This window comes from Cygnus atratus, chromosome 3 (assembly GCF_013377495.2).
Source record: "Cygnus atratus isolate AKBS03 ecotype Queensland, Australia chromosome 3, CAtr_DNAZoo_HiC_assembly, whole genome shotgun sequence".
Lineage (NCBI taxonomy): Eukaryota > Metazoa > Chordata > Aves > Anseriformes > Anatidae > Cygnus > Cygnus atratus.
The window spans coordinates 857,767-870,125 of record NC_066364.1 but is presented as its reverse complement, the minus strand read 5'-3'; the positions used below and the strand labels follow the sequence as shown (position 1 = coordinate 870,125).

The 12,359-nt window shown below is 66.8% G+C and overlaps 1 protein-coding gene across 1 annotated transcript; it reads left to right on the top strand.

Annotated features, from left to right (window-relative positions):
- Positions 1-223: 223 nt before the first annotated feature.
- KIF3C (kinesin family member 3C) lies at positions 224-10,901 on the top strand. Its single transcript, XM_035568352.1, has 8 exons — positions 224-1,639; positions 5,761-5,862; positions 5,998-6,120; positions 6,317-6,435; positions 8,517-8,633; positions 8,870-8,978; positions 9,735-9,910; positions 10,794-10,901. Exons 1-8 carry the CDS (start codon positions 224-226, stop codon positions 10,885-10,887), a joined length of 2,256 nt encoding a protein of 751 aa, XP_035424245.1. The 3' UTR covers positions 10,888-10,901.
- The last annotated feature ends 1,458 nt before the right edge of the window (positions 10,902-12,359 follow it).

Genomic DNA, 12,359 nt, shown 5'->3' with positions numbered 1-12,359 from the left:
CATAGCCCGGCCCCGCCCGGCCCCGCGCCGCCGCCGCCGCCGCCCCTCGCCCGCCCCCGGCCCGGGGCCGCGGCTGGCAGCGGCAGGGCAGCGGCAGCGCCGGGCGGGGCCGGACGGGTCCGAACGGGTCCGAACGGGTCCGAACGGGGCCGGACGGGGCCGGACGGGGCCGGACGGGGTTGAGCGGGGCCGAACGGGGCCGAACGGGGCCGAACGGGGCGCCATGGCCGGCAGGGCCCGCGGTGGCGGCGGCGAGGCGCTGCGGGTGGTGGCGCGGTGCCGGCCGCTGAGCCGGCGGGAGGAGGCGGCGGGCTGCGAGCGCATCGTGGAGCTGGAGGCCGGGCTGGGCCGCGTGAGCATCCGCAACCCCCGCGCGGCGCCCGGCGAGCCGCCCAAGACCTTCACGTTCGACGCCGTCTACGACGCCGGGTCGCGGCAGGCCGAGCTGTACGACGAGAGCGTGCGGCCGCTGGTGGACGCGGTGCTGCGGGGCTTCAACGGCACCGTGCTGGCCTACGGGCAGACGGGCACCGGCAAGACCTACACCATGCAGGGCTCGTGGGCCGAGCCGGAGAAGCGCGGCGTCATCCCCAGCGCCTTCGAGCACATCTTCACGCACATCTCGCGCTCGCAGAACCAGCAGTACCTGGTGCGCGCCTCCTACCTGGAGATCTACCAGGAGGAGATCCGCGACCTGCTGGCCAAGGACCCCGGCAAGAAGCTGGAGCTGAAGGAGAGCCCCGAGACGGGGGTGTACATCAAGGACCTCTCCTCCTTCGTCACCAAGAACGTCAAGGAGATCGAGCACGTGATGAACCTGGGCAGCCAGGCGCGCGCCGTGGGCAGCACCAACATGAACGAGTACAGCTCGCGCTCCCACGCCATCTTCCTCATCACCGTCGAGTGCAGCGAGACGGGGCCCGACGGCGAGGAGCACATCCGCGTGGGCAAGCTCAACCTGGTGGACCTGGCCGGCAGCGAGCGCCAGGGCAAAATGGGCGCCCACGGCGAGCGCCCCAAGGAGGCGTCCAAGATCAACCTCTCCCTCTCCGCCCTGGGCAACGTCATCTCCGCCCTCGTGGACGGCCGGAGCACGCACATCCCCTACAGGGACTCCAAGCTCACCCGCCTGCTGCAGGACTCCCTGGGGGGCAACGCCAAGACCATCATGGTGGCCACCCTGGGCCCGGCCTCCCACAGCTACGACGAGAGCCTCTCCACCCTCAGGTTCGCCAACAGGGCCAAGAACATCAAGAACAAGCCCCGGGTGAACGAGGACCCCAAGGACACGTTGCTGCGGGAGTTTCAGGAGGAGATCGTCCGGCTGAAGGCCCAGCTGGAGAAACGCGGCATGCTTGGCAAGAAGCGGAGAAGGAGCAGTCGGAGGAAGAAGGCGGTGGACGGAGAAAGCGCCACGGAGAACGAAGGGGAGGACGACAACGAGGACGGCCTGGAGAAGAACATGGAGAACTACCTGAAGGAGCAGAAGGAGAGGCTGGAAGAGGAGAAGGCCGCTATCCAGGACGACCACAGCCTGGTGAGCGAGGAGAAGCAGAAGGTGCTGGAGGAGAAGGAGAAGATGATAGAGGACCTGCGGAAGGAGCAGGAGGCCACGGAGCTGCTGGCCACCAAGTACAAGGTACGTGTCGCCACGTGGGGGGCACGTCTGAGCAATGCTGGGGTGCAGCCTGCTTTGCTTGTGGGCACTTTTGGGGTGTCCATGCTGGGTGTCCCAAGTTGGGTGTCCACGTTGAGTGTCCCAAGTTGGGTGTCCATTCTGGGTGCCCAAGTTGGGTGTCCATGCTGGGTGTCCGTGCTTGGTGTCCCAAGTTGGGTTCCCAAGCAAGGTGCCCAAACTGGGTGCCCCAGCGAGGTGCCCCAGCGAGGTGCCCAAGGGGACCCCGATGCCGCTGGGCAGTGGTGGGCCGGGGTTGCCCTCAGGCACGGACCCCCACGGTGCTGCTGGGGGCGCGGGGCCACTCGTCCGGGCCCGCTGGTGGCACGAGCGCGCCGTGCTCCGCGCCGACCCTCGGCACAACAAAGCAGCTCGCGGCGGGGCGGGGGAGATGCTGCGGATCCGTACCCGCTGCCCCGAGGTGGCCTCAGGAACATGCCCAGGGCTGGGGCCGGGGCTCTGCCGGCTCAGGGATGCTCGGGGATTTGGGGCCGAGCGGGAGAGGGGCGGCAGCAGCCCCAGCCCAGCCCCGGGGCCGTGCCCCTCTCCAGCTCCTGGCCCTGCCGTGGCGGTGCCGGCAGCACCGGCCCTGTCTCAGCCGCTTGGGGCTGCTGCGGGCCCCGCCTGGGCGCAGGGATGGGATGAAGGCGGCCCCTGGATGCGGGTGCTGAGGTGGGGAAGGAGCCCGGGTGCTGAGCCACAGCACCACCGCCCCTCTGTCAACAGCATCGCGCCTGGCTGGGAGTTTGGGGGATTTGGGGAGGGGATGCCCCCGTGCCACCCCCGTGGCCAGCGCGGCGCCTGCTGCAGCCCCAGCGCGCGGTGCCGAGCCCCCAGGGCTGCTTGCAGCAGGCTCCCGGGGTGGCCGTGATGTCTGCTCCTCCGGGACGTGTGGGACACGGGTGTGCCTGGGGGGCTCACGGGGGCGGGGGGAGCCCCTTCCCTTGGTCCCTGCTGGGGCAGGGCTCTGGGCAGGTGCTGGGCTCCCCGGTACGCCCCGGTGCCGGAGGGGTCCCCGCCATGCAGGGACGGTCACAGCAGCGCCCCGAGGCAGGGACCGGCCAGCCCGGTGTCACCAGGGGCACGCGGCCTTGTGCCCGGCTGCGTGACACGGCCAGGGATGCGTGGCCCTGCCCGGTCACCTGCATGGCACGGGGACCCGCGGGCTCGCACGGGGCCGTGCCACCGGGGCAGAGCTGCGTGGGGCCAGCGCGGCGCTGGCCGTGGCCCGCTCGGGGCCGGGGGCTCGGTGCCAGGCGGCTCGCGGGGCCGGGATGCCGGGCGCGGGGGCCGCCTCCCGCAGCGGTGCCGTGCCGCAGGTTCTGGCTGGCAGCCGTCCCGCCGCGTCTCCTGGTCCGGCGCGGCGCAGCGGGTCTGGCTCGGGGCCACGGCGTGCCCTGTAATTGCTGAGTAACGAGGCAGGGCCGGAGGCCAGGATGATGCTGCAGCCCCTTCGGTGGCCTCCGCAGCCTCCAGCCGTGGGGGCCCGGTTCAGCAAACCGGCCGGCAGCGGAGGGGCTGAGCCTCCTGCGGTGCCCTCCCCGATGGGCGCAGGGGGGTTTCTTGGTGCCCCCGGGCAGCCTGGCCCCGCAGCGGTGTGAAAAGACACGTTGGACGGCACGGCACGGACCCTCGCGGGCGCTTCGTCCCCGCGGCCGCAACGGGGCTGGCACAAAGGCAGCCCCTGTGCTGGGGGGGGGGACGACACCGGCACGCGTGGGAGCGAGCACGGGGCACGCAGGGCGCCCTGCCCACGCGTGGGCGACGTGCGCTGGACCCACGCACGTCTGTACGGGCACGGGGCCCCGCGCGCCATCCTGCTTACATACATGTGCAGCAGACAGACGGGCACTGCTCCCCCCAGACAGACGTGCCCCAGGCAGGTGTGCGCCGTCCCACGCAGAGAGGTGTGCACCGCGGCACGGGGACAGCCGCGGTGTCCCGCTCGGACAGACGCGCAGCAGGCGGCCTCTTCCCTCCCCGGGTTGCGGGGTCGGGGCACCGGTTGCCAGCACGGCTGAGGCGGGGTCCTGGGCCACAGAGCGGTGCTGGGCTCAGGTGCTGCAGATCTGAGCAATAAAATGCAAATCTGCGCGCGTAGAGCGGGGCGCCCGGCATCTGCCACGTGCATCCTGCAGCCGCGGGGCAGTGGGCGCTGCGGGGTCGGCGCTGCGATCCCGCTCCCTGCTCAGGGCCGGGGCGCATCGGGGCACGGGCGGGCGCCGGAGGAGTTATCTGGGGGGGCAGGAAGCGGGCTGCAGCGAGAGGCTTGGAGTTCAGCCGCATTAAGGCAGAGTGAGAGCCGTCTCCGCTGCGGTAAATAAACGCTGCTGCGGGGAGACAGCACCGGGACTGAAATACCCTCCCGTGCAGCAGCACCCCTGGCAGCGAGGGCCCGCGCTGCATCGCGTGGGTCCCGGCCTCTCCACCCCGGGGGCAGCTCCCCGGCGTCCCCGTGCCGCGGCCTCGGGTGCCCCACGAGCCCGTGCAACGGCTGGGAAGGGGAAAAAAAAAAAAAAAACACAGGGAAAAAATGGGGAACGAGCGGTCCTGCCCCAGAAACCTGCGTGCCCGGGGAAATGCCGGTCCCCTTCGCGTGGCGTCACCGCCCTCGTGCCTCGCAGTTGCTTGGAGACGGCGGCGAGGGGGGTCCCGGGGGGGCCGGGGGGGCGCAGCCTTTGTCACGGCCCGCCCTCGGGGCGCTCACACGAGTGTGCAAACGTTGGTGTGCAGGGGGTAAACGGGAGGGCACGCGTGCACGAAGGCCTGCACACGTGGGCGTGCAGAGCTGTGTGCATGCGTGTGTACACGGGCGTGTGTAGGGGTGTGCGTGTGCACGCAGGGTGTGCGTGTGCTCACCGGTGTGTGCGTGGGTGTGCACAGCCGTGTGACGGGGAGCCCCTCGCCCTGGGGGGGTGTCGGGAAGCACAGCTGGGAGGGGTGGGGTGGGGTGGGGTGGGATCGGTTTGGAGGGATAGGATGGGATGGGGTGGGTGGGATGGAATAGGATGGGGTGGGATGGGGTGAGGTTGAAGGGATAGGGTGGATGAAATGGGGTGGGATAGGATGGAGTAGGATGGGATGGATGGGGTGGGGCTGGAGGGGTGGGATGGGATGGGATGGACAGAACAGGATGGGATGGGTTGGGTGGGTTTGGAGGGCTGGGGTGTGGTGGGATGGATGGGATGGGGTGCGTGGGGTGGGGTAGGATAGGATGGGAGGGACAAGATGGGACGTGGTGGGAGGGGTGGATGGGCTGTGGGGGTCAGGATGGGACCATCCCAGGGGAAACGGTGGCAGAGCTGGGTGCCCAGCTCTGTGCCTGGCGGGGCTGGAGCGGGGAGCTCGGGTCCTGCCCCGGGACCCGCTGCAGCCCCGGGTTACCGGCTGCTCCGAGCGCCGCAGGGCCCAAACCGTGCTCGTGGCGCTCGGCTTGGCTCGGCCGGACCCCGCTGCCGGCAGCTGCCGCACGCCCGCGGCGCCCCGGGGCTCGCAGCTGGGCGGGAGGAAGCGGGACTGAAGCAGCCCCGGCCCCGTGCCCGGCCCCGTCCCTGCGTCCCCTGCGTCCCGCGGACGGGCACCGCTGCGGCGCCGAGCTGGGTGCCGGGGGTGCTGAGCTCCCCTGTGCCCCTGGGGAGGGGTGCTGGGGGTGCTGAGCTCCTTCCCCGGGCGCTCGGGCCGCAGGTGGACCAGGTCCCGCAGCCCCAGCTTTGTTTAACGAGGGTCGGCCCAACGAGCAGCGCGTGGCTCGTGGAGCCACGGAACGGCCCGGGCTGGGGGGGCCGTCGAGTCCAGCTCCCGGCTCCGCACAGCACCACCCCAAAAGCAGACCACCCTATGTCTGAGAGCGTCGTCCCAGCGCTGCTCGAGCCCCGGCAGCTCGGTGCTGTGCCCACGTCCCTGGGGGCCCCGTCCCGGCGCCCGACCACCTCTGGGTGCAGAACCTGCCCCTAACACCACCCTGCCCCTCCCCTGTCCCGGCCCCGTGCCGTCCCCTCGGGTCCTGTCCCCAGAGAGCAGAGCTCAGCGCCTGCCCCTCCCGGAGATGCGCTGCCCCCCAGCCCCTCTCTGCCCCCCCCCCCCAGGCCATGGAGAGCAAGCTGCTGATCGGCGGCAGGACCATCATGGACCACACCAACGAGCAGCAGAAGATGCTGGAGCTGAAGCGGCAGGAGATAGCCGAGCAGGTACCGCGGGGCCCTGCCCTCCACACGGAGACCGTCCCTGGGGCTGGGGGGGGGGGGGGGGCAGCGTGCCTGGGGAGGGGGGGGGGGGGGGGCCGGTGCCCGAGCCGGCCCTCAGCCTCTTCCCCCCGGCCGCAGAAACGCCGCGAGAGGGAGATGCAGCAGGAGATGCTGCTGCGGGACGAGGAGACCATGGAGCTGCGGGAGACGTACACGTCGCTGCAGCAGGAGGTGGAGATCAAAACCAAGAAGCTGAAGAAGGTGAGAGAGCTGGGGGGACGGGGGGGGGGGGACACACACGGACGTGCCCCCGGTCCTTGTCTCAAGGGGGGTACATCCACCCTGCCTTGTCTGCGGCCCCCCCGGGACCTGCTGGCCCGGAGGAGGCTCCGAGCACGGCCCTGGGGGGGGGCACCGTGCCGGGGGCTGGGGGCTGACGGCGCCCCCCCCGGCCCAGCTGTACGCCAAGCTGCAGGCGGTGAAGGCGGAGATCCAGGACCAGCACGACGAGTACATCCGCGTGCGGCAGGACCTGGAGGAGGCGCAGAACGAGCAGACGCGGGAGCTGAAGCTCAAGTAGGTGTCCCCGAGCCCACGGGGGGGGACGGAGCGCGGACCCCCCCCCAGCAGTGGCAGCCGTTCGGGTGTGGGCACGGTGATGGGGCTGGGTGTCACGGGGTGTCCCCCCCTGCCCCATCAGCCCCCCACGCGGGGAGCTCAGCCCCACGTCAGCAGCTCGGGGAGCTCTCCAAGGAGGAGCCCCCGGCCCCTTTGGGGGCTTCTGACCCCAAACGGCAGCGCCGGGGTGGGTGCAGAGCAGCGACCCCATGGGCACTGCCCGGAGGCTGTGGGCATGGAGGTGTCAGAGGCCACGGGCACAGAGGGCACCAGGACACCGAGCTGGAAATCGCCGCTCCCCCCAAGCCCCGTTCGTGCCCCCGGGTGGGCGCAGCGAGGCGCGGGGGCCCCCGGTTCCCTCCAGAGCACCCCGGAAACGCAGGTTCAGCCCCACCACCCCCAATGGGTCTGTTTTCACTGCAAGCAATTATTTTATCCAATATCTTAAAATAACAACCCAGACACGTATAAATATTTTAGCATTTTCGTGATAAAATATTCAGAATTTTACTCCGAGCAGAATTTCATTTCAGTTTTACTACCCGGCCTTTTGAACACGATTAAAACGTTTTAAGAGCCGGCAAACTCAAGTAAGCAATTCATCCACTCAGAACGGCCTTCTGCAGCTTCCCAATTTACCCAAAAAACAACGTGGGAAAACAAAAAGTCCCTCAGGGGTCAATTTGATTGAGTTCTCCCTTACTTTCCGGTCTGGCGGCTGCGCGGCGGGCTGGAGCAGGGAGCGGACATCCCGTCTGCATTTCGCGTGGGGAAGCTGCGCTGCTGCGACAGCGTGGCTTTGGATTTCCATCCTCCGAAGGGATTTTCAAAATGAATTAAGGCTTTAACAACAAAAAAAAAAAGGCAAAAAAAAAAAAAGCGACAAGAATAATCCGGGGCTGAGAGGAAATGCTCTTAGCGAGGCCGACGGGGCTGGCGGGACACCGGCAGGGGGCTGTAATCCCGGCCTGCCCACGGCCGGGGGGCCACGGGGGGCAGCGAGTGCTGTGCAAGGGCCCAAGGGGGGGCAGAGGGGTCGGGGTGGGGGGAGCAGCTGGCTCCTGGCTGGGTTTGGGGTGTCCCCAGGGGGTTCCTGGTCCTTCGGTGGGCCGCAGGGTGCTGCGAGGGCTCGGCAGCGGGGGCTGCGCTGCAGACTGTGCGTTGCAAACTGCACGGTGCAGGCTGCATTGCAAATCGTGCACTGCAAGCTGCACGGTGCAACCCGCACAATGCAAACTGCACGGCGCAGAATGCACGATGCAGACTGCTTTGCAAATTGCGCGTTGCGAACTGCACGTTGCAAACTGTGTGTTGCAAGTTGAACGTTGCAGACTGCATTCAGCATGTGCATTGCAAATTGTGCGTTGCAGGCTGCACATTGCAAACTGCATGTTGCAGACTGCCTTGCAAACTGCGCATCGCACACTGCATTGCAATCTGCACGTTGCAGACTGCCTTGCAAATTGGGCGCTCCAAACTGCACATCACAGGCTGCATTGCAAATGGTGCGTTGCAAATTGCACCTTGCAAACTGCAAATCACAGGCTGCATTGCAAACTGCATGTTACAAACCGTGCATTGCAAACTGCACATCGCAGGCTGCATTGCAAATGGTGCATTGCAAACTGCACGTTGTAAACGGCACATCGCAGGCTGCATTGCAAAGTGCGTTGCAAACTGCACGTTGCAAACTGCACATCTGCACGTTGCAGACCGTGCGTTGCAGACCGTGCCTGGGGACCCGCAGGGGAGCGGGCGGTGGGGTTACGGCCCGGAGGCAGCGCGCGGAGCTGACGATGTTTCTTCGCTCCTCTCTGAATGACAGTCTTCCTCTGCCCTTTCTCTCCTGCCTCGCCCACCCCTGCCGGATCCCACCCTGCGGACCCTCTCTGCCCCCCTGTGCCCCCCATGTCCTCCCCTGCCCTGCTCCCCCCTCCCTGCCCCCCACCTCCGCTCTCCCTCCTGTCCCCTTAACCCCTTCCTCTCCTGCTCCTTCCCCCCCCGTCTCTCCCCGCTCTCCTGGCCTGTGCCTCGCGCAGGTACCTGATCATCGAGAACTTCATCCCGCCGGAGGAGAAGAACAAGATCGTGAACCGCCTGTACTTCGACTGCGAGGAGGACCAGTGGAAGTTCCAGCCGCTGGTGCCGGCCGGCGGGTGCGTGCGGCTCCCCGCCAGCTGGGGCGAGGAGCGGGGGTGAGCTGGGCCCGGCGGTGCCACCGCTGTGGGATGGGGACCTGGGGACGCGACGGAGGTGTCGCGGGCGGAAGCCTCCCCTCCGCCTGCTGGGGTCCGTCCTGCGCTCGGGGCTGTGCCCAGCGCAGTTCTGCACCCTTTGGGCTGGCAGCGTTGGTGCTCCCTGAGGGACCTTCCTCGCCTCGCTTCCTTTTCAGAAGCAGCAGCCAGATGAAGAAGAGGCCCACCTCTGCCGTGGGGTACAAGAGACCCATCAGCCAGTACGCCCGCGTGGCCATGGCCATGGGCTCTCATCCGCGGTACCGGGTAAGGGGGGGAAGTGGGGGGCGCAGAGGGGACAGGGCATCCTTGGGTGGGTGGGGGGTGGGTGGATGGGTGGATGGGTGGGGTGGAGGGATGGATGGGTGGATGGGTGGATGGGTGGGGTGGAGGGATGGATGGGTGGATGGACGGGTGGAGGGATGGATGGATGGATGGATGGATGGGTGGATGAAGGGATGGATGGATGGGTGGATGGATGGATGGGTGGGGTGGATGGATGGATGGGTGGATGGGTGGATGGACGGGTGGAGGGATGGATGGATGGATGGATGGATGGGTGGATGAAGGGATGGATGGATGGATGGATGGATGGATGGGTGGATGGATGGATAGGTGGATGGATGGATGACAGCTCCAGATAGCTGGAGAGAGGATGGAGTAAATAAGACTTGATGACTTGAGATACGTGAGATAAAGCTCCCAGCTTTGAGAGCCTTGGCCCCATTTTTCGGGTCAGTGGCTGTGCCCATCAGCCAGTCCTTGAGCTGCTGGCTCACTGCCTCTGCCGGCTCCTGCTGCTTGTCTCAGGGGACAAGGACATTCAGCCTTGTCTGCTGGTGCCATGAAAGAGCAGAAAGAGCCTGAGCAGAGCAAGGCGCAGCAGCAGCCAGAAGAGGGTCCCTGTTCCCTGCGAGGGTTCAGCCTCTCTCGGCGATGCGGACCTGCCCGAGGTGGTGCCTCGCTGCTTTGCCGTGCGGTGACTCCCTGCGTTGTCTTTCCCTTCTCCCTGTCCTGCTGCAGGCTGAGAACATCATGTTCTTGGAGCTGGACCTCTCCCCTCCGGCCGTGTTTGAGTTTGAGCGGAGCAGGGACCCGGCCGAGCAGGACCCGCGGGCTCTGCACCTGGAGAGGCTGATGCACCTCGACAGCCTCCTGGAGCGGCCGGCGGCCTCCCGGGTGAGGAAGTCCCGCTCCTGGTGAGTGCACGGGCACCGTGGCTGGGATGTGCTGTGTGGGGCTGCACAGGGCCCAAGGGGGAGCTGCAAAGCCGAGGGCATGGAGCAGCCTGGAAATGTTTCCTGCCTCTAGTTGGAGGCAGCTTTGGGGTCCAAGGGGAGCCCAACACCCAATTCACCTTCACCCCGCTGAGCTGCTGCCCCGCAGGGCCTCCTATGCCCCCCGTTGCTTTGGGGTTTAAATCTAGCTGTGAATTGCTAGCGTGCAATAATATTTAAAAGCGTGGATAACGTTGCTTTTGTAATGGCTGTTAAATGAGTGTTGAATTGTGAAATGAGAAGGCTCTGGGAGACCTCACAGCAGCCTGCCCGTGCCTGAAGGGGGCTGCAGGAGAGATGGGGAGGGACTCTGTCAGGGGGTGTAGGGATAGGACAAGGGGTAAGGGCTTTAAACTCAGAAAGGGGAGGTTTAGATCAGACGTTAGGGAGAAATTGTTCAATACGGGGGCGGCAAGGCCCTGGTGCAGGCTGCCCCGAGGAGCTGTGGGTGCCCCGTCCCTGGCAGTGCCCAAGGCCAGGCTGGATGGGGCTGGGGGCAGCCTGGGCTGGGGGCAGGGGTCGTGCCCGTGGCAGGGGTGGCACCGGGGGGGCTCTGAGGGCTCTGCCAGCCCGAACCTTTCCAGGATTCTGTGAATCTGTGAAAAATAGGGATGATGACAGCAATACATCATCGTATACACACACCCAGGATGACCATGCACAAGGCGCAGCGCTGTCCAGCGCTGGGTGTCCTTGGGCGCTGCCTGCATAGGAAACCACAGAGAAAACAGCAGGATCTGGGGGAGGAGACGGGGGAAGAGGAAGCAGAAGGGAGACAGTTTTCTGCTCGTGCCACCCCCTCCAGGTGCCAGACGCCGCGGTCGCTGCCGTCCTCCACCACGCACGTCGCCCTCGCCGCCGGTTCCCCGCGCGCCTCCACGACGCCGGCGCAGGAGTGACCGCCCCGACCGCCCACCCCCCGCGAGGACTGTGCCCGTCGGCGGCTGCCTCCAGCGCCGGGGCCCAGGAACGGCCCCGCCGGCAGCACCTCCACCGCTCCCAGTTCGTCTTTGTCTTCAGCTACTTTGGTGTGCGCCTGTGTTTGTGTGAGACGCTCGTGAGCAGCCCCCTCCCACCCCGGGGCGATGGGAGCTGCCCCTTTCCTTCCTCCCCCCCACCCCCCGCCCCCCCAGTCTGGATCTGTCACTTTATTTATTTAACGTATTTATTTATGGAGTGGTTGGTGAGCAGAGTCAGGAGGCGCGTTGGCGCTGCGGGACGCCTGAGGCTGGCACCGTGCGGGTCCCTTCGCTGGGACGCGGGGCCCCGAGCCCCCCGAGCCCCCCGCCCCGCGGCCCCCACGGCTTTGGCACGGGGCGAGGCAGCTCCGGACCCTCCCCGCTGCGCTCGCTGGATCCCACGGAGCTTGCCCTACGGTCTGTGCTGCGGGTCGTGGCAACGTCTGCAAGGTTTCGGAGACTTCCCGGTGGCAGACCCTTACGCTGGGCTTTCCGGAGACCACGGGGGACTCTCCAGGCTGCATCGACACCGGTGGCAGCGGCAATGTCTCGCTGACTTCTGCACGTGGCTGTCCCTCCACGATGCCAGCTCCATCCACCACGAAGGCCTACGAGCTGACCAAAGCAAGTCAGTCCCGGCTTTGTCCGCCTGTGCCACCCTCCGGAGCTGGCTGGCCCGGTCCTGCGTGGTTGTCTGACACCCGGCTTGCTCCAGTCCCTGACCCTGTGCGTGAGTAACTCCTCAGAGCAAGGACAGGAGGTGGGAAGCTCCGTCCCCTTCCACCCAGCTCTCCCCAGGAGCCACGTAGTCTGAGGAGCGGTATTGCCTGAGTGAAACCCACGCGACGGTGCCCACTGTCCTGGCAACTAAAGGCGACGCAGCCCAAAATGGTGATGCCTGCAGGAGTGACTTCAGCACAGCTCTCCTCTGGGCTGGAAATGCTGCATGGGGGCCTGGGGAACGCTTCTGGTCGTTCTGTGGGTGGTGGAGGGAGAGCTAATGGATGTGAGACGGGTAATGGATGGGTAAGTGAGCAGCGAGCAGCAGGGCTCCTCCGCCCGGCACAGCAATCTGAAACCCATCCCAGGCAGCAGCACGGAGTTGCCAGGACGTCATTCGGTGTCCCTGAATGGTTCAGCTTTGGGCAGTAGGATTGGAGACGGGTCCGGGACCATTTCTGTGCCAGGGCAGCAGCTTGGGCACAGAAAACCGTGGTTTATCCGGGACGGCTTTCAGATGTGCAGAGGTGGGGGAGGTGGAGCTGAGTTACAGGGTCCCGATGGACGGGGCAGCGACCCCCTGGCGCACCAGGAGGATGTGGGTTGGCTGAAGCCAGTCCTGAAGCCAGAAGGGATGGGGCACTGGCATGGAGGGGAAACCTCAGCTGCAGCTGCTTGGGACCAAGTGCCAC

Coding starts and splice junctions, on each gene's coding strand:
- KIF3C (XM_035568352.1), top strand. CDS start 224: ATGGCCGGCAGGGCCCGCGGTGGCGGCGGCGAGGCGCTGCGGGTGGTG. Junction 1,640..5,760: donor TGCTGGCCACCAAGTACAAG/GTACGTGTCGCC, acceptor CCCCCCCCCCAG/GCCATGGAGAGCAAGCTGCT. Junction 5,863..5,997: donor GGCAGGAGATAGCCGAGCAG/GTACCGCGGGGC, acceptor CCCCGGCCGCAG/AAACGCCGCGAGAGGGAGAT.